This window comes from Pelophylax lessonae, assembly GCF_965119305.1.
Source record: "Pelophylax lessonae genome assembly, chromosome: 4".
Lineage (NCBI taxonomy): Eukaryota > Metazoa > Chordata > Amphibia > Anura > Ranidae > Pelophylax > Pelophylax lessonae.
This window is the reverse complement of record NC_138771.1, coordinates 123889086-123915917: the sequence shown is the minus strand read 5'-3', so window position 1 is coordinate 123915917 and position 26832 is coordinate 123889086. Positions and strand designations below refer to the sequence as shown.

At 41.5% G+C, this 26832-nt stretch overlaps 1 protein-coding gene across 5 annotated transcripts in view; it reads left to right on the top strand.

The window, feature by feature from the left end:
• Positions 1 to 26832, top strand: part of CSNK1G1 (casein kinase 1 gamma 1) — a 113702-nt gene that overhangs the window by 55418 nt on the left and 31452 nt on the right. For 4 of the 5 annotated variants that reach the window (XM_082255648.1, XM_082255647.1, XM_082255646.1 and 1 more), the window contains exons 6-9: positions 15537 to 15622; positions 16102 to 16186; positions 20314 to 20462; positions 20957 to 21064. In XM_082255648.1, the coding sequence (XP_082111774.1) occupies positions 15537 to 15622; positions 16102 to 16186; positions 20314 to 20462; positions 20957 to 21064 (428 nt within the window). The remainder of the gene's footprint in view (positions 1 to 15536; positions 15623 to 16101; positions 16187 to 20313; positions 20463 to 20956; positions 21065 to 26832) is intronic. The other variant, XM_082255645.1, reaches the window with a different exon arrangement.

The following is a 26832-nucleotide window of genomic DNA, read 5'->3' as shown; positions in this document are numbered from 1 at the left end:
TGGGCCACATTGAGTGCAAAAATAGTTTTCTCGGGCTGCATAAAAAATATATACTATAGTTAAGGTATATAAGTAATAAAACATAATTTATTTTTTTCTATTTTTCATTATAAATTGTAAAAAAAAAAAAAAAGGCAACCTCAAACTATTGGGATATTTTTATTTTTTATGTCAATCTCTTTATTGAGGCAAGTATATTGACCTAAAATGTAATACATGGATCAAAAACACATAGTACAGGTATGTTACTACAATTGAAAGATAATAGTAATACCTCTTCCTTTTTCTTCCTTTATTTCTTCTTTTCAAGTGAAAACAGGCATGTCTGGAACAGATACTATATTCGTAGATGAGAAAGTCTAGCTAGTCATGGAGATTGTAAGAGGACTAGCTTACAATACAAGGTTATAGTATTGAAAAACAAGCTAGAAAACCATAGCTAGATATAACCGAGCATAGGTTCACCTTCACATAAAACTTTCCAGACATTAGGCTTTTTGTACCACTGGGTGACTAGAACATCATAGTAATGCAGCACTCAAACGAATCATAACCACACTCGAGAGTGAAAATAATTTTAAACAAGATAAGACCTAGAAAATATAAAATGGTGGCTACAGAGGCCTGGGGGGTTGTAAGCCTTCATAGATCAGGGCACCAACAGTCAACCGACTCCCATTGCTGATAGACTCAAGGTAAAACAACAGGAAAGTCCACTAAATAGCTTATTTGTACAGCGCCAGGGAGTAGCATCCCTCCAGCCCAGGCTCTTAGAAAGGCCCACATCTCTGCCACAGACCCAGTATCTCACTAAGGCCAAGTGGCAAATAACTAAGAATCCATATGGTCTAACAACAATGCTGGCTAGCGGTTCTCCGTTGAGGTGGACGGTGTGGTGGCAAACCCTAGCTGGCCTTCATCCCAGGAGGACAGGTAAGTAGATTAAGGCTTGGATTGAGCCTGTAAAGGTGATTTACCTGTAGAAGACTCTCCAGACTTCTGTTCACACTGACACTGTGGAGAGTGTTGCTGCACACCGCTCCTTCAACTGGGTCCAGAATCGCTCAATTAGTGCTTCTAGCCTTGTCAGGATGCTACTGGCAAAGGCTTGGTTTTCTGAGCCATGTTGCGTCAGGCTCTGTGGCCCAGTATTTGCTTCTGCTATTTTATTTAGGGTAGTAACGTCTTCTCAGTAAGTAGGATAAGTGCGGAGTGGCAAAAAGAGTTGTGCTTGGTAGCCCAGTGGGCTCACAAATGTACGTGCAGCCAAAAAGATGTCACGAGGAAGGTCTGATTGTGAAGTGAGGGATACTTTTCTTTGGGAAGATAGGCCTTCTAAAAGTCCAGCAGAGAGACATGATCAAATTTTTCTTTGAGTTGAATGTCTGACCGCAACTCTATGCATCCAATTTAAAAATTCGGAGGCAATGCAGTTATGTCGACTGAAAATGGAGTCGAAAATATTGCTGATTTTTTCGGAAATCTTTAAACCTGTTCTCAAATTCCTGTATCAAATCGAAAAGCAAGGATGCATACTTGTCACTGTTCACAGGACTGTGTTTAACCAACGTATTAAAATATATAAAATTATTTTCCAGAACGTGAGTTTGCTTACTTTAGATTTCATTTCAAACTCTGTTATGGTTTGAAACATTGGAGTAATAAGTTGGTTTTTACCTTGAAGACGCATGTTTAACTCATTTAAATGAGCAGTCAAATCCACCAAAAATGCTAAATCTGTGAGCCATTTTTCATCTTCGAGTTCCGGCACAATTTTGCTTTTTGATTCCATAAATTACTTGATTTCATTTCGCAAATCATAAAATCTTTTTTGCATTTTTACCTCGACTTAGCCACCTTCAGAAAAATAAATGAGGTCCCCATAATTTGCATCCATACTTTTAAGGAACTCGTGGAATTGGTGATGATTCAATCCCTTGGCCCCTATGAAATTCACTGTTTAGTTGACAATTTGCATGACATTATGCATTTTTAATGCCTTTGCACATAATGCCTTTTCTTGACGTACAATGCAGTGATAATTCATCAAATGTGAGTTGCAATTCTTTATCCACAATCGCTGGGGCGCCATCAGTAGATATACCGGGTATGTTGACAAGGGTTACCGAGAATCGGTTTAATGTCATTTTTACCGCTTTGTACAAATCAAGAGATTTAGTTGTGTCTTTTAATGGCACCAAAGAAGCCATTTCTTCAGTGAAATTATATTAGTTATCAATACCTCTAATAAAAATGGCAAGTTCAGCTGTGTCTGTAGCATCGGTACTTTCATGTATCGCCAAAGAATAAAATTTAAAATCTGCAGCTTTAGTCTTCAAAGCTCTTTCAATAGATTTTCTATTTCTTCAGTTCGCTTGGCTATAGTCTGGTGAGATCAATTGAAAAGCAAGATGGGATAAATGAAGGTGTGTGAAAAACAGCCGGTCCCTAGTTTGAAATCCTTACCCACCAGTCTGCTAACAAACCAAAATAAACCTGTCTAACAATATAAGTTAAAAGCAGGAGTTTAGTTAACACATATTTGCAAATGCATGCGGAAGCTGCAAGGCCAACGACAAAGCATCCTGCGTTTCTTGCAGAACATAACACTACTCAACCTGAGTGTCCAAGTGTCTTCACAAAAGGAAGTACATGCTTGCTAATAGATGGATGGGAAACAGATGGGATTGGAGACCGCCCAATCCTCCCCCACCTGCTCCAATCCATGACTGGCAATGAAAAACGCATGGCTGTATAAAAAACCATGGGGTGCAAACTAAATGTGATCAGCTCGGAAACACACACCCCCATCCCTTTAGTAAAGATAGTCTGGTGAGATAAACTGATTTTTGAAAAATATTTTTGGCTTCTTTCACACGGGCGCTCAGTTTATTTCGTCTGTTCAGTCACTTTTTTTTTTTTTTACCGACACGGATGACACTTGTGTCATCCTGTCCGTATGTCCGTATATCATCCCATCCGTTTGCGGATGATATACGGACATAATGTATGTCTATGGGATTGCGGATGTCAGCGGATGACACCGCTGACATCCGATTTTGTGTCCTTTCTGTTTTTTAAACGGAAGAAAAATAGGATTCTGTTCAGTTCCAAAAAACGGTACAGAACTGAAAGGACGCAAATCGGATGTCAGCGGATGGTCATCCGCAATCCCATTGACATGCATTATGTCCGTATATATCACCCGCAAACGGATGGGGTGATATACGGACATACGGAACGCCCGTGTGAAAGAGGCCTTTATCAGGGCAAATATCTGCCATGCTTTCCATACATTGCTTAACAAACTCGCCATCAGTAAAAGGTTTAGATTTTTTGGCGATCAGACTTTCTACCACATAACTAGCTTTTATAATCATTTTCAGTTGTAACTTTTTTAAATAAAACTTGTTGGGACACCAGACTTTTTTTCAATTCCACAAATTTGTCTTTACGACACCTTCCTTGATGAGCTTTGAATTTTGCAGCATGGTTTTCTGTATGCCTCTTCAAATTGTTTTCTTTGAAAACAGACACATTTTCCCTACAAATTAGACATCGTGTCTTAGTATTTGTCTTGACAAAGTATTCATCCATCCATTTTTCGTTGTATACTCTTTTAATCTGCTATTTTACGCTTCTTGTTTTCTTTTTTGGGTTCTGTTTTTTGTTGAAACGAGGTTGAAGCCATGCTTGAATCAATGTATTAAGAAATTTTTAGAAAAGCCCTAAGCAAGCTTGTTGTCATAAATGGTTAGGTACACAAATAAAGCAAAGTTATAATCCAAAAAAAAGAAACTTACATGGCTACTTGATAACAAACGCCTCTAATGGCACTGTATTTACACTGATGGGGCACTGTGATGGCACTGAGATCGCGTTTTGATGGCACTGTAGGAGCACAGATGGCACAAAGGATCGTGCCAGCTCAGGCTGCTGCAGGGGGTTTATCTCTCCTCTCACACAGATGCAGCGCAAGAGGAGAGAGAGACACCGCAGCAATGTGAGCTAAACCAGCAATGACGCCGTTTGGTTGAAAAGTGATCGCCCCATCATTGGACGGAGCGATCACGCGGTAAGGGGCTGCTGTGATCACTTGTCAGCAAACCGGTGTCATTGCCGGTTCAGCTCACGCTGCTGCGGTGTCTCTCTCCTCTCCTGCTGCATCGGTAATAAAGGGCCGCTGTCATTGCCCCTTACCCGTATCTGTGATGCGCTAGGTCCTGTGGAGCCAGCCATCATGGACGCTTCCACGCGTTCAAACTGGGGGCCGCTATATGAGGGCCTCCCAGAACTAGCCGACTGTGCTGTCGGAACATGGGAGGGACTTGCCCTGAGGCCCCGAGAAAACGTACATTAAGAAGATGTGTAAAAGTGCCGATGTGCAAGTGAGTGGTGGCGCTGCCTAGATTAATAAATACATAAAATTAGTGATCTAAAGTAAAAAAAAAAATTAAATGGAAAAGATCTTTGATATGTTTGCCTTGGGTGATATTAAAACCTTATTTTAGTAGTGATAAACCTGTGCTAATTTGTAATGAACTAGGTAAAATATATAATGAACATTATATGTAATAAAAACCTGTGCTAATTAATCAATGAGGTGGTTGCGATAATTGCCAATAATTTAGAACGTATATTTCATAAAAATATGGTATGCATACTATTCACATTGGAAAACTCTCAAAAAGGTGCAACGTGCAAAAAAAGAGCAAAAACCAGTGTGCTCGACCTGTCCTCCAGCCTGGAAACCTGCTCCGCTCTCTAACCCATGTGAAGCTCTGGCTCCGCCCCACATGCCATGCCCACAGCCTGCCCACCCAGGCTGCTCCAAACCAATGCAGTTGGCGCTCGTCTTGCTCGGCCACTCCCCAGCCAGCAGCATCGTAGGACTCGGCACACTGACACTGAGACATATACCAGTGTGCCAAATACTTTGTACATTCCCGGCCGTCGCCGCAACAACAGACTGGTATGGTTGGGTACCGCCGGCAATTTAGCTTTTCTTTTGCTATTCGGCCGACAGGCTGCATTGCCTGCAGTTCTGGGCCGCGGGTTGGACATGCCTGGTTTAAGTAGAAAGTGGTTTAACCACTTACTCACTGGGCACTTAATAAACCCCCTTCCTAACCAGACCAATTTTCAGCTTTCAGTGCTCTCACATTTTGAATGAGAATTACTCATGCAACACTGTACCCATATGAGCTTTTTGTCCTTTTTTTTTTTTTTTTTTTCTGCGCACAAACGGCTTTCTTTTGGTGGTATTTAATCATCATTGGTTTTTTTTTATTTTTTGCTCTATAAATAAAAAAAAGACCGAAAATTTGTTAAAAAAAATAAATTTTTCTTTTGTTTTTCGGTTTTAAAGTTTTTGCAAATTTAGTAATCTTTCTTCAAAAATTTTGGCCAAAATTTATACTGCTACATATCTTTGGTAAAAATAACCCAAAAAAGTATATATTTGGTCTTTGTGAAGGTTTTAGTCTGCAAGTTATGATGCCAATCATAGAAAATTGATCGCACCTTATGTACTGACGGCCTATATCATTTGAGAGCCTAACAAGCCAGTATAGTATAAATACCCCCCAAATGACCCCTTTTTTGGCAGATATTCCAATGTATTAAAGGCATGGTGAGATTTGTAAATTTATTCCACAGTTTTTTTTTTTTTTCAAAATGAAGATTTTTTTTTCTTTTTTTCACAAAATGGTCATATTACCAAGTTATTTCTCCCACACTGTATAGGCATACTTCCATCTGTACCCCAAAATACATTATGCTACTTCTGAGTATGGTGATACCACTTGTGTGGGACTTTTCCACAGCCTGACCACATACAGAGGCCCAACATCCAAGTAGCACCTCCAGGTGTTCTAGGAGCAAAAGTTACACAGCCAATTTCCTAGCAACTTATCACAGTTCTATAAAGGCCTTGGAGCACCAGGACAATGGAAACGCCCACAAAATGACCCTATTTTGGAATACAAACACCCCAACACATAATCTAGGAGCCATAATGTGCCTTTTGAACATGTCTTTTTTTTTTTTCACAAGTTTTTGGAAAATGTGGAAAGAAAGTTAAAAACTTTTCATTGTTGCACAAAGTTTGCCATTTATAAGATGTTTCTAACACATAGCACCTACATGGCAAAAATGACACCCCAAAATACATTCCGCTACTCCTGAGTATGACGATACCACATGTGAGACTTTTACACAGCCTAGCCACATACAGAGGCCCAATATGCAGGGAGTACCATAATTTCCTGACTTCCCATTACAATTTTGTGAGGCACTGTAGGGCAGTGATGAGCACTGACGTGGCACAATTAAGGTATGGAAGAGGCAGAGGATGGGTGCAGTTGCATTTCCTCTCCTCTCCTCGCTTGCTGTACCGATCGCTGTGTACAGCGTGCAGGGAGAGTAGAGAACTGAACCGGACATGTGCTGGTTTGACAAGAGATCGCTCTGTCATTGGACGGAGCGATGAAATAGTAATGGGCCGCTGTCATTGGCCTTTTACCGGAATCCGTGATGCGCCGGATCCACGGACACTTCCGTGGGCGCGTGGGAAGCGCGATTCTGGGAGGACGTACTAATGATGCCTAAGCTGACCGCGCTGTAGCTGTCATTCGGCTATGGCCCGGTCGGCAAGTGGTTACAACTCTCAGGTGCCTTTTTTTTTTTTTTTTTTTTCCTTTGGGAAATTTCCCTTTTCTTTCAACTATCCAAGGCACACAAACTGAAGTGAAAAGAAAGCTCTCCAAAGTGTCAGGGAAATTCCCTCTTAGACAGCTGTCTCCATTGGAAAATTCTCCCTTACCTAAATGTTCCAGTAACAACTGTAAAATTTTGGATCTTGCAATGGTCACCAAGGCAAGAATACGTTCATTGTTTATAAATATCTGTGGGATAATGCTGTAGTCCAGGGGTCTCTAAACTTTCAAAAGAAAAGGGCAGTTTACTGTCCTTCGGACTTTAGGGGGGGCTGGACTTTGCCCAGTGGGAGTAAACCATGCCCAATATTTGGTACTAGGGGAATAAATAGATGGTGTCAGTGGAAGGAATAGTGCCCCATTGTTGGTGTCATTGGCTGGAATTATGCCTCAAGGACCGGATGAAGGCAAGTTAAGGGCCGCATCCTGCCCTAGAGCAACAGTTTGGAGACCACTACTGCGCACTGTTGACAGAGAAGTTTAAAATTTATTTAGGGGTTTTCTTAAAGGAATATCCAATATGTGATTGTGAACTTTTCTAGACGCAGGTTTTTCCTGCTTGTACTACAGAGGTGGCATAAAGTACATCTAAAGGCCCATTTATGATAGTCTAAACAGGTACCATAATCCAAGTTGCTATCTGATGCGCAATCCACATAAATGGAAAAATAAAATAAAAAATCTGAACCATGCCCCCCACCTTTTTCCCTCTTGCATACACCCCAGCCCAGACACTACCACTGTTAACTGGGGAGGTTTTAGCAGCAAAGGTAGTGCTTTCTATTTAGAAACCAGTGGGCAAGATTAGTTGTGGCTATATGCTGATTTACAAGCTACTGGCTTGGGGAGCAATATTTTAAAATGCTGATAAACTTTTCGCCCGCAACATTTTCTCATCTCCCTTTACTGCTTAACAATATATATATGCACAACCTACATCAGGGTGACAATGCTGTTGTGCATTCAGGAGCAGTACAGCAGCATTGTCACCCTATCATTGAAATATGCATGAGGGTGACGTCACTGGCAGGATCAGCAGACCTCCCTTCTGATGCATGGGGTTTTCCAAATAGTTTTTATTAATGCTATAAAATTATCAAAACTATTTGGTATGTTTTGACGTTGTTGTGTATTTTTTTTATTTTTTTTTTTAAAACCCAGTAGAAATTGGTGAAACTTGGCATAATGCATAGCCAGCATGCCTCTGGCAGGAACATCAGTTAGCAGTAACTGATGACAAAGTTTATCATTTCATGTATGAATGCACATGAAAAGCAATCTGTTGGTAGGGGCTGTCTTGTCTTGTACTACTAATCTCTATTTGGGGAATAAAAAGGTTTAAAAAAGAGTCTATTATGCAGAGGTGTTTGCCTTGTCTTCACAGAATAATGATCCTGTAATGACTAAGCTTAATGTGGCAGAAGCTACTAATCCTATTGTCTTGGATAAATCTTATTTTATCTTTATTTTTTTATATTTTATTGCATGCCTTGTACTAAGCTTGCGATACATAATTTATCAGTCTTTGGAAACCCACAGCAAGAATATGCGTTTAAATGCTATGATTTGCAGTATGGAGGTTTGATTGGCTGTCAGTTCCAGAGTTGGTATCACTAAACGTCTTATTATCCTCTGTTGCTTGCTGCTTTGACAATCTCTAAAGCAAAGAGTATAATGGTATGATTTCTATGGCAACTAAAGTGTAAAATGTTATAGCATTACTGTAACCTTCTGCTTTAGTCTCACCTCCGCATTTTCTATGCTTAATACCTGTAGACTATTTTTAAGACCCAGTTGAACCTTCCTAATAGCTATTTTAAAAGGTTTTTCACCTTTTTCCTCTTTTAGAATCCTTGAGAAAAAAAATGTTACAAACACCGCATAGTTCACAAATATTCCTTTGTCACCTACACACAGCCATATGTTAAGTATCTTACAACTCTAATACAGTGCTAAAGTAACCTCTGTACATTTACACTTCCTGGGGGGAAAAAAAAACCCATAATATGCAGAAATAGTGTGTGTATATGTGTGTGTGTGTGTGTGTATATGTATGTATGTGTGTGTGTGTGTGTGTGTGTGTGTGTGTGTGTGTGTGTGTGTGTAAGTGTAAGCTCTAACGAGCAGGGCCCTCTGATTCCTCCTGTTTTGAATTGTACTGTAACTGTATTGTCTTCCCCCACACTGTAAAGCGATGCGCAAACTGTTGGCGCTATATAAATCCTGTATAATAATAATATATGTGTGTGTGTGTGTATGTAATATATATATATATATATATATATATATATATATATATATATTTATATATATATATTATACACACACTAATTGAATATGTGGCAAACTGTATAACCAACCTAGCGCTCATGAATTCTAAACAGTGAAGCAGCAGCTATTATAGATTTACACAAATTCCATAACAAATGCTGAATAAACAGAAGTTAATCCAGTATTAGCAGCGCTTAACGTTTTATATAGGGAAAAGTCCATACAATCCAAATCCTTCCACCAGGTGATATACAGTGGTGAGGGCACTGTGTTGTCTGAAGGTACTCTGGGTAATCACATCTATTGACTCAATCACCACACCTCGTGAAGTACACCCTTTTGGATGACAAACTTTCCAAATATAAATAGGTAAAATAATCCACGATTAGTAAGTTGAAGCTCATAAATGAAGAGATAAAGATAGGGCACATAGTGCGATACTGCAAAGAATTCTATTGTCCCAAGAACATCCATCCCTCTTTAAAATTACACTCACAAAAGTAAAATCCATCACAGCTTTTAGACATCACACGAGTCACCAGTGCATTCAGTATCGCTCATTGTTCCCTGCACAAGATCGAGTTTGGTGATTCCGAGGAATATACGAAAGTTGCTGTCACTCAGAATGGTCACATGGTCACCCCCGAACACCCCTGAGCAGAATTTGGCTGTTCCTCACCCAGTTTTAAGCCTCCTTCACAGCTGCTTCTGTTTCAATTAATGACTGTTTCAGCCGCGCTGGTATTCACGCAACGCCAGTTGTGCCTCACTGCAGATGACATGCTCACATAGTTTCCTGTCGCCGTATGGTCATGACCTGACATGTTTTGTCATTATGACTTCCTTTGAAATGTATTTGGGGGGGGGGGGGTGCTTTTTGAAAAAAAATGACTTGTATTCACCCTAAACCTTGCCACTTTTCCTGGACAGCTTAACCAGTGATGCTGCCTAGAGGGGAACATATATTCAATCCTCCATCAACCATATGACAATGATGGAGGCTGGCCTCTTCTTCCTGGGAGTGAAGAATTATTGGTTGTACAGAGACATAGGATGCAGGGTTTCTGAGTGACAGCAATTTTCGTATCTTCCTGGGAACTCGAACTTGATCTTGTGCAGGGAACGGTGAGATACTGAATGCACTGGTGACTCGTGTGATGTCTAAAATCTGTGATTGATTTTACTTTTGTGAGTGTAATTTTAAAGAGGGATGTTCTTCGGGCAATAAGATACTTTGTAGTATCACGCTTTGTGCCCTATGTTTTAATCTCTATTTATTAGACTCAATTTACTGATCGTGGATTATTTAAGGATCATTGCAAGGCGTTTTACCTATTTATATTTGGTGAGTTTGTCATCCGAAGGGGTGCACTTCACGAGGTGTGGGGATTGGGTCAATAGATGTGATTACCCAGAGTACCTTCAGACAACACAGTGCCCTCATCACTGTATATGACCTGGTGGAAGGATTTGGATTGTACGGAATTTTCACTATATAAAACGTTAGGTGCTGCTAATTCTGGATTAACTTCTGTTTATCCAGCATTTGCTATGATATTCACACATGCACTGATTTTAAAAAGGGTTCATTTTTTCGAGTAGTATAGCATTAAGTCAATTAGTCTCCTGGGTTTTTGATCTGGTCCGTTAAGTAGCCGAGGGGTTTGGTATTCAGTTTCAGCTTCTTTGGTGTTAATGAAATTAACAGGTGCATTAAATGGGCAACAATAAGACGACCGCAACAGGAATAGTTTTACAAGTGGAGGACACTGACATTTTTTTCCCCTACTCATCTTTTACCCTTTCACTAGGTTTGCTGTGTCTTAAAGTCTCAAAGAGCATGGAGGAGATTCCAGGAGAAGGGCAGTTACTCTAGGATAACTGAACAGGGCCAAAGAAGGTCCTTAACCCATCAGCAGGGCTGTTATCTGCTCCTTTGTGAAAGGGGGTACAGGATGAGCACTGCCAGAGCCCAACAAAACTCTGTGTGTGTGTGTGTACACGTGTACTCTCAAATTTTTGTAAATATTTTATTGTATCTTTTCATGTGACAACACTGAAGAAATGACACTTTGCTACAATGTAAAGTAGTGGGTGTGCAGCTTCTATAACAGTGTAAATTTGCTGTCCCCTCAAAATAACTCCACACACAGCCATTCATGCCTAAACCACTGGCAACTAAAAGTGAGTACACCCATAAATTAAAATGTCCAAATTGGGCCCAATTAGCCATTTTCGCTTCAAAGTGTCATGTGACTTAGTGTTACAAGGTCTCAGGTGTGAATGGGGAGCAGGTGTGTTAAATTTGCTGTTATCGCTCTCTCTCTCTCATACTGGTCACTGGAAGTTCAACATGGCATCTCATGGCAAAGAACTCTCTCAGGATCTGAAAAAAAGATTTGTGGCTCTACATAAAGTTGTCCTTGGCTATAAGATTGCGAAGACCCTGAAATTGAGCTGCAGTGTGGTGGCCAAGACCTTACAGCAGTTTAACAGGACAGGTTCCACTCAGAGCAGGCATCGCCATCGTCGACCAAAGAGATTGAGTGCACATGCTCAGTGTCATATCCAGAGGTTGTCTTTGGGGAATAGATCTATGAGTGCTGCCAGCATTGCTGCAGAGTTTGAAGGGGTGTGGGGGGGGGGGGGGGGTTAGCCTGTCAGTGCTCAGACCATTCTCTGCATACTGCATCAAATTGGTCTGCATGGCTGTCGTCCCAGAAGGAAGCCTCTTCTAAAGATGATGCACACGAAAGCCTGCAAACAGTTTGCTGAAGACAAGCAGACTAAGGACATGGATTACTGGAACCACAGGAATTACATTTCCTGTGGTCTGATGAGACCAAGATAAACTTTATTTGGTTCAGATGGTGTATTTGGTTCTCCCGCTATAATTCAGGAAGAAGCATTGGTGGACGCACTAGTTGTGGCAGTGCAGGAAACCTTAAAACTTGAGGTTTTACTGGCAGAAGCAACTGATACAGAGATTCCTGTATCGTCTATTTGGGGCCACCCTAGATGAAATCATTAAGGATGCCACTGGGGGCAAGAGCACTTTTTTGCCACAGGCTGCTAAAGCTAAAGGACCTCGCAACAAGCGAGGACCTTTCTTTACCGCCCATAAAGGGTTCGCACGCCCGGCTGGAACAAGCGGGAAAGGCAAGACTCCTCCAGGAGGGTTCAAGAAAGGCTGGTCGGACAAACAGAGGACCAACTCAGCCAAACCCGAAGCAAAGGAGTACACAGCCTGAAGGTGCGCCCCCACCCGGTTTGAGGGTGGGGGGACGTTTTCACCGGTATTCAGGACATTAGATCGAGCATCACCTACTACTACCGGTGCGATTCTTCCCTTCCAACATTTAAGTACTACAGGGAGCGGTAGTCACCGTTCCCTGAATAGATCTTTTCCTTTACCTTTTCCTAAGATTAGTCTCAATTTCCCACAGGAATCGGATCTGGTTGACCAGACAGGCCAAGAAGCCTCTAGCCGGGTGACTTCGGTCCCTGAGGTTCAACCAGAAAAGATCACCCTTCCTGATAGCAATCAGGTATCTGATAAATGTGTGGGAACAGAAAACGACCAGACTTTCTCGGATGGTCGGGGCCAGATAGCTCTAGGGACGCCTGGTTCAGATCCAGTCAGCACCAGTGGTCCTAGAAATTCTAGGCTGGCCTCGTCAAGCCGGCCTGGCCGACTTGGACAGGCTAGTCGCAGACGTTCCGTGGGAACTTCGTCTCAGGGAGTGTCTGTGGTCTCGAGGACCAATTTACCATCGTGCTTTACAGTCGCTGGTTTTAATGGCCTGGCCATTGAGACCCAAGTACTGAAGGACAGAGGTTTGTCAGCTTCAGTCATTCCTACCCTTATTAAAGCAAGGAAAGCGACTTCCAGCAAGGTCTATTATCACACATGGAAGACTTATATTGCGTGGTGCGAATCTTTAGGATTTCCTCCACGTACCTATTCGGTGACTCGAATATTGGCTTTTTTGCAAAAAGGGGTTGAGCAGAAACTAGCCTTGAGCACCATCAAGGGTCAAGTTTTTCAGCATTAGCAATCTTCTTTCAGAAACCTTTAGCTACCAAGTCCTTGGTGCGGAATTTCATCCAGGGGGTGCGGCACCTGGCTCCACCAGTCCGCGCGCCCTTACCGCCCTGGGATCTTAATTTAGTTTTGTCGGTTCTACAGAAACCTCCCTTTGAAAACATCAGGGAGATTCCCTTGTTTACTTTATCCCAGAAGGTGGCCTTCTTGGTGGCTATCACTTCTGCTCGCAGGGTGTCAGAACTGGCTGCATTATCATGCCAGTCCCCATACCTAGTGATTCATAGGGATAAGGTAGTACTTCATCCTAAGCCATCCTTTCTTCCTAAGGTGGTTTCAGATTTTCATCTGAATGAAGATATTGTACTACCTTCCTTGTGTCCTCAGCCCAAGCATCATCGGGAACATGCGTTGCATTCCTTGGATGTGGTTCGGGCAATCGGAGTATACCTGAAAGCTACGGAATCATTCCGTAAGACGGATTCACTTTTTGTGATCACGGATTGCCCCAGAAAGGGTTTGCCTGCATCTGCCGCGACCATTGCCAAATGGATTAGACCAGTGGTTCTCAACTCCGGTCCTCGGGACCCACCAACAGGCCATGTTTGCAAGATAACTAAATTACATCACAGGTGATCTCATTTGCTGCTCAGTGATTGTGGTATTCTAGTCTGCATCCCCCAAGGTAATACTTAAAATCTGGCCTGTTAGTGGGTCCCGAGGACCGGAATTGAGAACCACTGGATTAGACAGACGGTGGTACAGGCTTATTCTATTAAGGGTCAGAGTCCTCCGTTCCCTGTTAGGGCGCACTCCACTCGAGCGCTCAGTACTTCCTGGGCCTTTCGCCATCAGGCGTCAGTGGTCCAGGTATGTAAGGCGGCCACCTGGTCGTCGGTACATACCTTTACAAAATTCTATAAAATTGATGTGACGGCATCGGCGGATGCCTCATTTGGCCGCAAGGTTTTGCAGGCCGCAATTTGAGGAGACCGGTGGTCTACCTCGAGTTTTTTTCTGTTTGAAAAATTTATTTTTTGTTGAGTCTCATCATTTAAGGATGAGCATTGTAAACTTCTAGTTGGCACCGGTTGGGCCTTCTAGATTGGGATTTGATTTCCATTTTCCCACCCCTCATTTGTGATACTGCTCTGGGACGTCCCGAAGGTGCTGTATCACCGAGGACTACGTCTGTCAATGAGCGATAGAGAAAAATGGATTTTTGTAAAATCTTACCGTAAAATCCTTTTCTCTTAGCTCATTGACAGACGTAGTCCCCGCCCCTCTGTTTTGGAGTTGGGTTAAAATCTCTAAAGACTGCTTTTTGACATAACTGATTTGCTGAGGCAGAGAGAGAGAGGATATACCCTCGGGGACTGCCCCTAGGCTGTGGCCAGAGCATTTTAATTTCCTGTCTAGTCCTGCTCCTGTGGAGGCAACATAACCCGAAGGTGCTGTATCACCGAGGACTACGTCTGTCAATGAGCTAAGAGAAAAGGATTTTACGGTAAGATTTTACAAAAATCCATTTTTAACTAGTTCCCGACCACCCTATAGCAGATTGAATGCTACAGGGCAGCCACTCTGCGCAGAGTCATATATATAATCACATGATTCCGCACTTCCTGGTTTCAGGCACGAATGCACGCTTCCAACTGCGCCTTCACAGCGGGTACCGTGGACCCGCCAATCATTCGGTACTCTGGCAGAATGACAATCTGCCTGTGTAAACAAGACAGGCTGTCATTCTGCAAGTACAGAAGAAAGGCATGGTTCCTGTGGAGCAGGAACACACCGATCCAGGTCTTCAAGCAGTAAAAGCACCTACACCACAATGAACACTACCTAGGCACACAGTTAACCCTTTTATTGCATCTGATGTTCACCCCTTCCCTGCCAGTGACCATGCATATTTTAAGCACTGATCACTGTAGTAATGTCACTGGCCCCCAAAAAAGTGCCAGGTGTCTGTTTTTGTCCCCGCAGTATTGCAGTCACACTGTAAGTCGCTGAATGCTGCCATTACTAATATAAAAATGAATAAAAATATCCCATAGTTTGTAAACGCTGTAACTTTTGCGCAAACCAATCACTATACGCTTATTGGGATATTTCTTTTTACCAAAAATATGTAGCAGAATACATAGTAGCCTAACTGAAGAAACTTGATTTTTTTTTTTTTGAGTATGTGTTAACAATATTGTCAGTCTTTTTTTTTTTTTTTTTTGTTTCTAGTGCTAAGAATAAAAACCGCAGAGGTGATCAAATACACCAAAAGAAAGCTCTATTTGTAGGGAAAAAAACTATTTTTATTTTGGTACAGCGTCGCATGACTGGGCAATTGTCAGTTAAAGCAACACAGTGCTGTATCGCAAAAAATGGCCTGGTCGAGTGGTTCAATTTCTTATTGTATGCATAATTCGCCTGATATAATCATCATTCGTATTAATAGAAGGCTTTGCTCCCTTTCTTCACAATTTTTTTATTTTTATTTCTTTCTTTAGAGCAAAGTCGGAGAGATGACTTGGAAGCCTTGGGACACATGTTCATGTATTTTTTGCGAGGAAGCCTTCCGTGGCAAGGCCTTAAGGTAAGAATTTTTTTCCTCCCAGTTTGAGAATACTTTTTAGATCTAAAGCGTAGATTGTGTACTCCCTATTTTTGTAAAACGAAAGTTACCATTTTTCACCAAATATTTTGTATTTTCCCTGGGAACATGAACCATCCGCCCTATATATATATATATATAATATATATAGAGATATATAGAGATATATATATATATATAGAGATAGCAGAGAGAGCAAATTGTAGAAAGGTAATGTTAGATATGGTTGTTTGAAAAAGATAAAGGTAAACAGGTACAGTAATCGTGCAGTAATGTGTGTTTACTAGGCCAGATGATAACTAGTCTTGTGCTGGCTCTTTACATTATGTTCATCACAGTTGTCCTTTATATAATATAAGAATAATTGAGCTAAAGAACAATGTCATTGTGCGACTTTCATGTTGCTTTTAGCTCCTTATAAATGGAATTCTGTCATGTTATCCCATGTGTTGACCACACAGGCAGATACCCTTAAGGAACGCTATCAGAAGATTGGAGATACAAAGCGCAACACTCCTGTAGAAGTCCTTTGTGAGAATTTCCCAGGTAAGGACTTATCAGTGTAAAACATTTAAAGTGTTTATAACCCTAAAAAAAAAAGTCCTGTTCCATTGTAGCAGGTTAAACCGCACAGTGCTTGTGCTATCTAACCTGTCCCTCTGGAAGCTGTAAAAAAAAAAAAAAAAAAAAAGACCTGGCTGATCCTACCAGTTTCTGCCCTCCCCTCTGTAAATGGACGTACGGTGTATCATGGCTGCTGAGCCCTGACACCATGGTCCTCTCTCCCCTGCCTGTGAGCTCATGTGTCTGTGCATGCTAAGCCCCCAATCCCCCCCCCCCCCCCCACCCAAACTGTGCGATAACACACTCGGTATGTTTTTGTTTTTTGTCTAACAAAGACTCTATATACCCTTTTTCACATATCTTCAGGCCGGTCACGTGACTCCCAGGCCACCCTTCTACTCCGATCCAGGTATACAGCAGGTGGGGCTGAGCAGCCAGTACGGCGGTCACGTGACCTCCCCGGCTGACCTCAGAGGGAGATCTCGGCGCCTCCCTCTGTAGCCCTGAATTGGATTAGCAGAGTGGCCGGGAGTTGCGAGACCGGCCTGAAGAGATGTGAAAAAAGGTATTTAGAGGCATGGTTTAAAAAAAAAGTATGCTGTGTTATTGCCGCATACAGGAGAGGGGCTGCCAGTGAATCACTTCTTTGGGTTAAACACTTTAATAGTGTAACCAGCATGGCTAACTAATATGGTCTAGGTCAGCCTTTTTTAACCAGGGTGCCTTGAGGTTTCCTTAGGGCTGCCTTGGTAAAATGCCTAATAATTGCCCAACAACGTATACAAGCCAGCAGGTGGATGAAGCCTGCCTTTTAGTAACACAAAGCCACAGGTTTTTATTGTGCATCATTTCAACCTTCCAGCCACTGACATCCTAACAACCAGTGATTTTATCCGTGTTGATATGAAGCGTGTTGATCGCCTGCACAGCATCCTTGTTTGACCCTCCCCTGCCCCGCTCTGTCAACACTGGGGTCACATTAGCTGAGTGATGGAGAGAAACTGAGGGAGAGGAGAAACACTGGAATACTAGTCGGTACTAGTATGCAAAAGTATATTTGTGTTGTAAGAATTAATCACCTCTAATGTTGGGTGTCCTACGTTTGTCAATGCTGCCGCATTATGTGAAACTATTAGAACATTTTTTTACATTTTAAAATGGGATGCCTTGAGACTGTCTTGACTGAAAAAAGGTTGATAAACACTGGTCTAGCTTGGCTCCACACACTTCAAATTACAAAGACTTACTGAGTTGTTAAATCAGCCCAGTTCCTGTAGAGTTCCAGGTCTGTTGACTGTGAATTATGTAATTCAGCCCATTAATCTTGGCCAAGCTTCAGCGTGGTTTCCAATCTGTCTGAAGTCTTCCGAAAACTTTATGGATATTGAAGGAATAGAAGCTTTTTTTTAATATTCAAATATAGCAATTCCTTAGGAATTCCTTGTGTAGTATACAGAGTACACCAAGAAGTCATTGAATATATGGACCAGACAGTGGCAAAAACAGCATTAGTAAGTATATTTTAAAGTAACACAAGGGTGAGCTACCAAGAGCGTGCCATAATCTGGAAAGACTGTCAGGCACAAGATCTTATTAGGATGTACTAAACCCCTTTGTTTAGATTGAGGTTCATCACCTCCGGTTTTCATAATTTGTTTTAAAGTGTTCTCAATAAAATATTTTATTTTTATCAATTGTTTCTTGTGTCTATCTTATGATGTGCCCTTAAAGTCCAATTTTTTGTCTGGTTGGTTTTCCATCAGACATTTTCCTTGTTTTCTATATTTTAAAGTAACACTACCGTCTAGCTTAAGAAAATTGCATATAAACTTGATGTAGGACTCCTATTCTCCCTTCTTGGTAGCTTTTAAATTTTATCCTAATCTTTAGTTTGTGTATTTACTTACCCTGCTTTGTAAATTTACTTTTGTTTTTGAGTCTTTGAAAATCATGAACCGTTTAATTGGTCAGTACTGACCATTCTTGGAGCCTTTTGATGCCTTACCCACATACGTGAAGCTGTATGAGGGGTGTTAAACAGCAAAGTTCTTCCGATTCCTCATAGAGAATTCTTCAATGCATTTGGTTGTCGGCATTAGTGCACATTCACATGTTACCATGAGTTTTGCAGTTTCCAGGTATTACAACGGAAAATGCATCTGCCAAAAAGCGACTGACAAGTGTGATTTCACCCCAGTGAAAATGAGACAGAACTTTCAGGCCCCTTTCACACAGGTGGACCGTTGAGATCCGCCTGTCCGTTTTTTTTGGTGGATCTGAGCGGTCCCCCCATGCATCGGATGTCACCGGAGACATGTCCGCTGACATCCGATCTGTCAAATCTGGACGGATGGAAACCCTATTTTCCATCTGTCCAGTGGACGGTCTGTTCTCATCCGATTCCCCCATAGAGATGTATGGGGTTCTGACAGCTGTGTCTCCGCAGCTGTCATTCTGCTCAGCGGGGGATCGGTGGAAAAACTGAGTCCGTCAGACAGACATCCTGTGTGAAAGAGCCCTTTTGTCCCAAATGTAATAATAAAAATTTGGAAACTACATGGAAGCTTTTTTTTTTTTTTTTTTTTAAGAAGGGGGGGGGTAAATCAGCAGAGATTGTTTTACCGCTTTACCCGCAGGCTTATTTCTACCATTTTTTTGTTTGTTTTTTTCCCTCCTATCAGTCTTTCACTGGGTGGCATTCAGTTGCCAAAGAGAATTGGGCCCAAAACTGCTGCACTGAACTGACATGTAACAGAAAATTCTGTTTTTGTTTTTAAAAAAAAATGTCGTTTGTAAAATTGACACATAAGCCATTTTGTGCAGTGGCCCCACATATGTAGTTTTTCTTCTGTGATTGCCTGGCTGATTGATAATTCTCAGAACATTTGATTGGTTCACCAATGTGGTTGAAAGTAGTTCAAAATTGAATGTTAAAAGCAAACTAAATGAAATTAATTCACTGTTAAAAATCTTGTTCAAGAAAAGCTTTCTACCTTGCTCCTTGAATTTTCTCATCACTGCGGTTGAAAACAAATATCAGTTTGACCCTGTTAATGATTAGAAAATCATGCAAATGCTCTTAAAACAAAATGTTTTATATAACATTCTTCTAGTGTATAGCTTAGAGTTAAATTTTGGGGGAGAACTCAGGTGATAATTAATAAAAACCCACCCTATTCTGAGGGCATGAGTACTTAAAGAGCATTTTTCCTCCTGTCATTAAAAGTGGCATTGCACTTTAGGAAGAACCCTCCGTGTGCCCCCCCTCCCAATAAATAACTAAGAGTATAATCTAGCTGACCCTATAAGCTATACACTGCTGTTTCATATCAACAGGAGTCTTTGCGGTGTCTGTGGCTTCCTCCAGCATTTCATCATTTGGAATGACTGAATGGGCAGCAGGAGGAGAAGCGATTGGTTTGGAGCAACTGAGCTTTTTAGATTTCTTTAGATTCAAATCTGTCCAGCTAAGCTAAAAACTATACATAATTTACAATATAGTATCTTATCAGAAGATCTGATGTAAGGTGGAATATGGCATTAAAGGGTCATACACACATCGGGCGGTTCATTAGAAACCCGCTGTCATTCGGCCCATGTGTACTGCAGCCGGTCCGACAGAAGCCAGCCGAACATCTTGCTTCTGTTGAAGGGGCATGAGCGAAAAAGGTCTGCTGATCAGCGCCATGATGGCTGAGAGTGCTGATAGGTGTTTTTTGGTTTTGGGGGGGAGGGGGGTTCCCCTGTGAGACCACAATAGCTCAGCAGGGAGATAGCTGTACTAACATTGCATAGTTAGTACAGCGGCTCCTCCCAAGCTCCTTCAGGTTTTTTTCGTTCAGCCCGCTGGGTTGAACAAAAGAAAAACATGGTGTGTACCAGGCTTTAGACATGGCTACCTAAACAATCGATTCACTTTATTTCCAATTAGGCAGCCCCTTCAATTACATATTGGTTTGATCTGTAGAAGTGTGTAATCAAATTAAATCAAATGTGACCACTTTATCAAGAATATCCTATTTATCATATATAGCGGAGTGTGATGCCTATTGTATGTGTTTATAGAAACTGTTTTGAATCCTCTTTGATTTTGTATTCGTTTATTCCAGAAGAAATGGCAACTTACCTGAGATATGTAAGGCGTTTGGATTTCTTTGAGAAGCCGGACTATGACTATCTCAGAACGCTGTTCTCTGAACTCTTTGAACGAAAAGGATACACTTTTGACTATGTATATGATTGGGTTGGCAGGCCAATTGTGAGTAGCTTTTCATTTTAAGGGTTGACTGTTTATTTCCTAATTCAGTCTTCTGGAACCAACTGTAGTCAAACAGTTGCAGTTTAAATTCTAATTTTCTGTTTAAAAATTGTGTAAAACATATACTGTCCTTACAAATGGCAGTATGTTTAATTTGTGCAAAATGTTTTTGTCCCAGAGCTGAACTGAACTAAACCCATGCATGTCCTGGATAACAACTGTCACATCTGCTTTTTCTCAACTGAACTTACGAGCCATCAAATGGCTGGTGTCATTACTGATTTCATGTGCAGCCCCATGGAAAATGCCAATCAAAAGCGGTTATGATAGCCGCTTCCTAGCTGTAAAGCCTTTATCCTAGCATTTAGTTCCTAATGTACTCTTAACATGTATGTAATCTGAATGTTGTTTTTGCTGATTAGCTTCTTTGATTGCAAATGTCTGCCCACACAAAGACTGCTTCATGTAATGTGTGTTTTTTTTTTTTTTCCCAGCCTACCCCTGTGGGATCTGTCCACGTTGATTCTGGAACTTCTGCGATAACCAGAGACAGTCATGTACACCGAGAGCGCCCATCACAAACTCAACCACTCAGAAACCAGGTTAGGTTTTTTCCTGTAAAATTGCTAGATTAAGTTTTTGTGTGAAATGTAAACATCCTACTTTAGAGCTGGTTTAGCGTGCTGCTGCTTTTTTTTTTTTTTTTTTTTTTTTTTTATATTTAATTACCAAATAAAACTGTCTTAGATAATTGTTCTGGAGTAGTGAATAATATTCAAGCTGTACTCCTAAAAATGTATTTTATTTTTTGTTCAGTGATATTATTTAAATTATTTCATAAGCACCAAAGAATCAGTCCAGAGGTAATCTTGTACGAAGTTGTTTAGACCAAAGGCAATACCTTTTTTTTTTTTTTTTTTTTTTTTTTTTTTTTTTTTTTTAATTTCTTTTTTTCTTTTGTATATTTATTTTTTTTTGTCAACTGAATGTAAAGATGTGGTGATTGTTCTTTAAAATTTAATAAAGCTTGATTAGTTAGGATGCATTCACACGGGATTTTGTATGTGGATACTTGGCTAAATGTCACCTCTGGATGCAGCAATAGTCTTTGCTATGGCTGCAAACTGGGCGATGACCTGTGGTCATTTGGCATCTGGCCAATACTCAGCAGAAATGCCAGCCTTGGACACACACTGGCTGTGCCAAGGTGACGGTTTCGATGTAACCGCTGAGATGAGTGGGTATAATCGACCAACTGCGGTGCCTGCCATTGATTTGTACAAAGTACATATCTGACAGCCACCACTTAGATACCACAGCAAGAATATACTGATCCTTGCTAGTGGCCGCACATAAGATCTCGTGTGAATGGCTCATTCACAGCTCTAAGCTTTTTGTCTTTTTGCTTTGTTTCCTTTTGCTATGTGTTTTTGCATTTTAACATGATTATATCCTTATTCCCTGTGGATAATACCGGTTTAAAAAAAAAAAAATGCTGCAAGCAGAACACAAAGTGCTAAATTGCATAGATGCACTAAACCTGATAAGATACAGTCATTCTCAATTCTTTTGCTGTAAATTTCCCACCATGCTTTCATCTTCTGTCTCACCGGGTTAGTTACTGTACTGATCCAATAAGGAAAATTTTGTCTTTTAGGTTAATGAAACAATTTTTGGCAACCTGTACCATGTTAACTTTTAGGCCTCTGATTGGAGATCCCTTCCAAATTACTAGTTCACTGCCACTGGCTAGCATGTTGCTGTTCCTTTAGCTTCAGTATTATTTTATCACTCTGAACAAATATGTGGATTAGGACTTCAGACTTCATGCTGATTTTGCTAATGTGCATGATGTGATAGAGTAGGTACTCTTTTATTGGTTATGAAAGATGCAAGCTTTCGGGATAACTTGAATCCCTTTGTCAGGCTTCATACATTTCATTTCTGCAATGTGCATGCTGAAAGTATTTTAAGTGATAGTAAAGTTGTCTTTTTTTTTTTTTTTTTCTATTAAAATAACAAACCTGTTATACTTGCCTCCTCTGTGCAGTGTTTTTGCACATGGCAGCCCAAATCCTCCTCTTCTCTGGTCCTTGGCTGGAGCTCTTGGCTCCTCCCTCTTGTTGAGTGCCCCCACAGCAAGCAGCTTGCTATGGGGGGGGGGACCTAAACCAAGCTGCAGCTTTAGAGTATCCATTCAGACACGGAGCTTCTTTTCGGCCCCACCAATTGCACCACTGATGTCTAAGCCAATCAGGAGAGGTTCCTGCTTGGCTGAAGCACTCGTGGACATCGTTGGATAGAGGGGTCTCAGGTAAGTATTGGGGGGGGGGGGGGCTGCTGCACACAGAATTCTTATTATCTTCATGCATAGAATTTGTGTTCCTAAGAGGTTTGTAATGATGGCACAGTATTCTTCTATAGCCGTTTTTCTTTAATGCTGTGCTTGGGACACAAGCCCAATAATAGGATTCTTTCTCCTATGAAGTATTTTGGGTGTAACCTGTTTCTAATCTGCTTCCTACCCACTGACTAAACCCCCCCCCCCCCTCAATGCAGCCGCTGTCGCATTTAAAATCCACCCCCACCGCCACAGCATTTGTTTTACAGTGATCTGTGAATGAAACTACAAGGCGCACCCACAGACAGACTTTCAGCTCTCAATAGACTACAAGTGCGGTAATCAGCGCGCTAATAGTCCTTTTACAAACATGTTGTTTTTTAGGTTTTTCAGTAGTTTTCCACAGCCCAATATAATTCAAAATATTCTGATTACAAATGTAGGAGCAAAAATAGGCACGCAAGTAGGCAGCAGGCTCCTACTGAAAGCCTGTATTGAGGTATAGGCAGAGAGCTAAAGGGAGAATTTGAAGAAGCCTGACATTACAGCCTTGATCCCCTGATCACAGGTGCTTTGCTGTAAATGCACTTTTTTTTTTTTTTCTGACTTTTAAACACATGTGCATGTGTGTGTTTTTTTTTGCAAGGGGGGACTTGGTTTTAAGTTGCTTGCCGCTTCACAGCTATATTCTATTTCCAGCTATAAGAATATTTCCACCATGTCCTTAACCACAACTCTGGCCATGCCTTGGTTACTGGGTTTATTAGACATTCATCAGGCCTCCACTTCATGGCTGTCTAGATCCTGCACTGGTGACTACTTCTAAACTAGACCAAATCTTTAGGGCTGGTGTAGACTGTTGTTTAATAATTTGACTGAGCCATGCCTATAGCTGGACCATCCTCCACCCCTACTAAATAGTTATGTTTGAGGGCTGTAAACATATGCAAAAAATCTCAATAGGACTGTCTTTTTTAGGTCCTCTGCACTTTACTTGGTGAATAACAAGCACCTCCTGATGCACATGAGGCCCTGTGGTCTCTTAAGCAACAATCTACACATGATTTTTAATCTGCTAAGCTTTTCCTAAAGTGGAATTCCAGTCACAACCTAGCAAACGCTAAACCCACATTCTAAGCCTAATCTTTCTTGCCCTGTAAAGCAAAAATCAATGTACTTACCGGTTTTGCAGTTGCTCCGGTCCAGACCCGTCTCACTGAGCTGTCAGTGGCGGCTTCAATTTGTAGGCGGGTGCAGGAAAGGCAACCAACAACGGAAGCCCAATAGATTATGGGTGATATCACTTCTCAGGCATTTCCCGACCGTTGAAAAGTTAATACATAAATTTCTCTTTCGTTCATCGACGGACATAAATCCTTACTAGTGGGTTATATTGCCTCAAGGAGTGGGACTAGGCGGAACAAAAAACACCTGGCTACGCCCATGGGCTGCCCTTAGCTGGTATAAAACCCCCTTCTCTGCTCTAGGTAATCAGTTTTATTCTGTCTAGTCAGGAGTAAGGAACTAATCTCCCTGCTGGGATCTCTCGTCCTTGCAATTTTCTCCTTCCTTAAATCTATTATGTTTTCTCTCGGGAGATCTACAATCAACTGCCGGGCTGAATAATCTAGATCCAGTGGTCCGCCCCGCCAGCAAGCATTTGCAGACCGTAGCTATGCGCTAGGTTTGCCGCAACATACCCTCACGGACAGAGGCTGGCCCACAAGTTAAACGTCTGGCAGGGTCGCATACGACCGGGCTTGGGTCTGAGTCGCAGCGGTCCCTTAGCTGCTTTTTCGGCTAACATCTCCAGATGGATCAGATGGTGACTCAGGCCTATTCCAATAAAGGTCAGGTTCCACCTTTCCCTGTCACGGCGCATTCTACTCAGGCTCTGAGTGCTTCTTTGGCCTTCTGTCGTCAGGCTTTAATATCGCAAGTTTGCAAGGCGGCCACCTGGTCATCCGTGCATACCTTTACAATATTCTATAGGTAGATACTTTGGCATCTGTGGATGCTTCTTTTGGTCACAAAGTTTTGCAGGCTTCTGTTTAAAAGGTGCTGTTCCCTCTTGAGGGGTGTTTTTTCTTTAAACTTTTTTTTTCTTTTTTCAGATGGGGCTCCTGTGACCCGGTTAAGGCTCATGTGACCTGGTTAAGGGCTCTTATGTTTAGCCTTGGGTTATTTTCCCCACCCCTTATTTTCCTTTTTGGCACTGCTTTTGGACGTCCCGCTAGTTATGATTTATGGAGCGCTGTGTCTGTCGATAAACGAAAGAGAAAATGGAATTATTGTGCTTACTGTAACATCCATTTCTCTGAGTTCAAAGGACACAGCACACACCCTTCTATGGAGCGGAGGATGGCCCATGGGCGTAGCCAGGTGTTTTTTGTTCTGTCCGGTGCTACTCCTTGAGGAGGCAATTTAACCCACTAGTTATGGTTTATGGAGCACTGTGTCCTGTCAAACTCCGAGAAATGGATTTTACGGTAAGTACAAAAATCCAGTTTTTTGCTTTACAGGGTTAGATTTGGCTTAGAATGTGGCAGAGAGTAGGTTTAGCGTTTAGGTTTTAACTGGAATTTAACACTTTAAGGCTGCTTTCATCAGTCTGAAAGTAGCCTAAAGGTTAGAAATATTATTTTCTTTCATCGATACCCGTTTTTTCTAGTCAATAATAGGCTTTACACCTTTTAGGTGCATTTTGGTAATGGTGCTTACACATTCTCTCCTGTATCTGTCACTAAGTCTGTTTTATGTAATATGCCCCTCTACTTCAGCAGCCTCCCTTACTATCTCAGATGAAGAATTTTGGGTTGATGTCTCCAGTGATTAGACAGAGGGAAGTGAATGGAGCTAGAGCAGGGGGGACTATTCCTGACCTCTCTTATGCCTTCTATAAACTGCTTATCCACAGTCCTTTGTAGTGGTTTGAGGAATCTTTCCCACATCTTCATTAAAGGAGAACTTATGTCAGTCCACACACATTGCCTGTAAGATGCTGTTAGTGGAAGGATTTTGAAGTTATGATGATAAACTGTGTTTTTAAATTGGCATTTATCCCAAAGCAAAGCAGACACAGATTACATTATTTTATTCATACACGGTCTGGTCAACTTCTAGCTATGTACTGCCTATGCATAGTATTTAGCAGAAACAAACCTCCCACCTACAGCTGGTTCTTCCCAGCTATTAAAATCTGAAGTACAAAATACTGCGCTTAGGCAACAATGGTTAAAATGTACAATATAATATAAAAAATGAATTGAAGATAGCAGTGAACACAAAATCTTGACTGTTGTGAAAAGATAAAATTTCAATGGTAAGTCAGGTGTAGCGCTAATCAGTTTTACAAAAAATACCAAATCCAAGAGAGGGACACAAGTGCAATTTTCTGATGATGTGATTTGGGAGACCAACACCCAATATCCCAGCCTCTTACCAATCAACAACCTCACTACAAAGGTCTTAAGGAAGCAGTGGATCATTGTTGGGTACAGGCGGCTTTGGAATCATATCCGCTTTATACCACAGCATTCCTCTCCATTGTTCTCCTTTGGGGAGGCGAAACGCCAATGCAGCCCGATTTCCCCCCCCCCCCCCCCTCTATTTAGGAACCAATCATTAGATGTGGCAGCTGTATCAGCCTTCTGGTGAGACTTTTTTCCCCTCTGTTTTCACCTGGTGATCTGGCCAGTAACACACCTCCTGTATTGCAGTGCCTCCACATTCCTCTTCTGTGAAGCTGCCAGATCCAGACCAAAATGAACTCTGCCTTTTGTGTTAAGCGGAGTATATTTTGATAAGAATAAGAAGTTTATTTTGTTAAGATTATTGGAAATGGAATGTATTCCACAATACTATGCGACTGCAGTTCCACTCTAAAGAGAGAGCACACCCAAAACAAATATTTCAGTTGATGGTCAATGTTGGAAAGATACCCTGAAAGTTTCTCAAATTACTTAGGGACTGTTGGTGAGACCCACACTCAGGTTCCTGCTTTGGCAATTTTATTTTATTTGGTGTTAT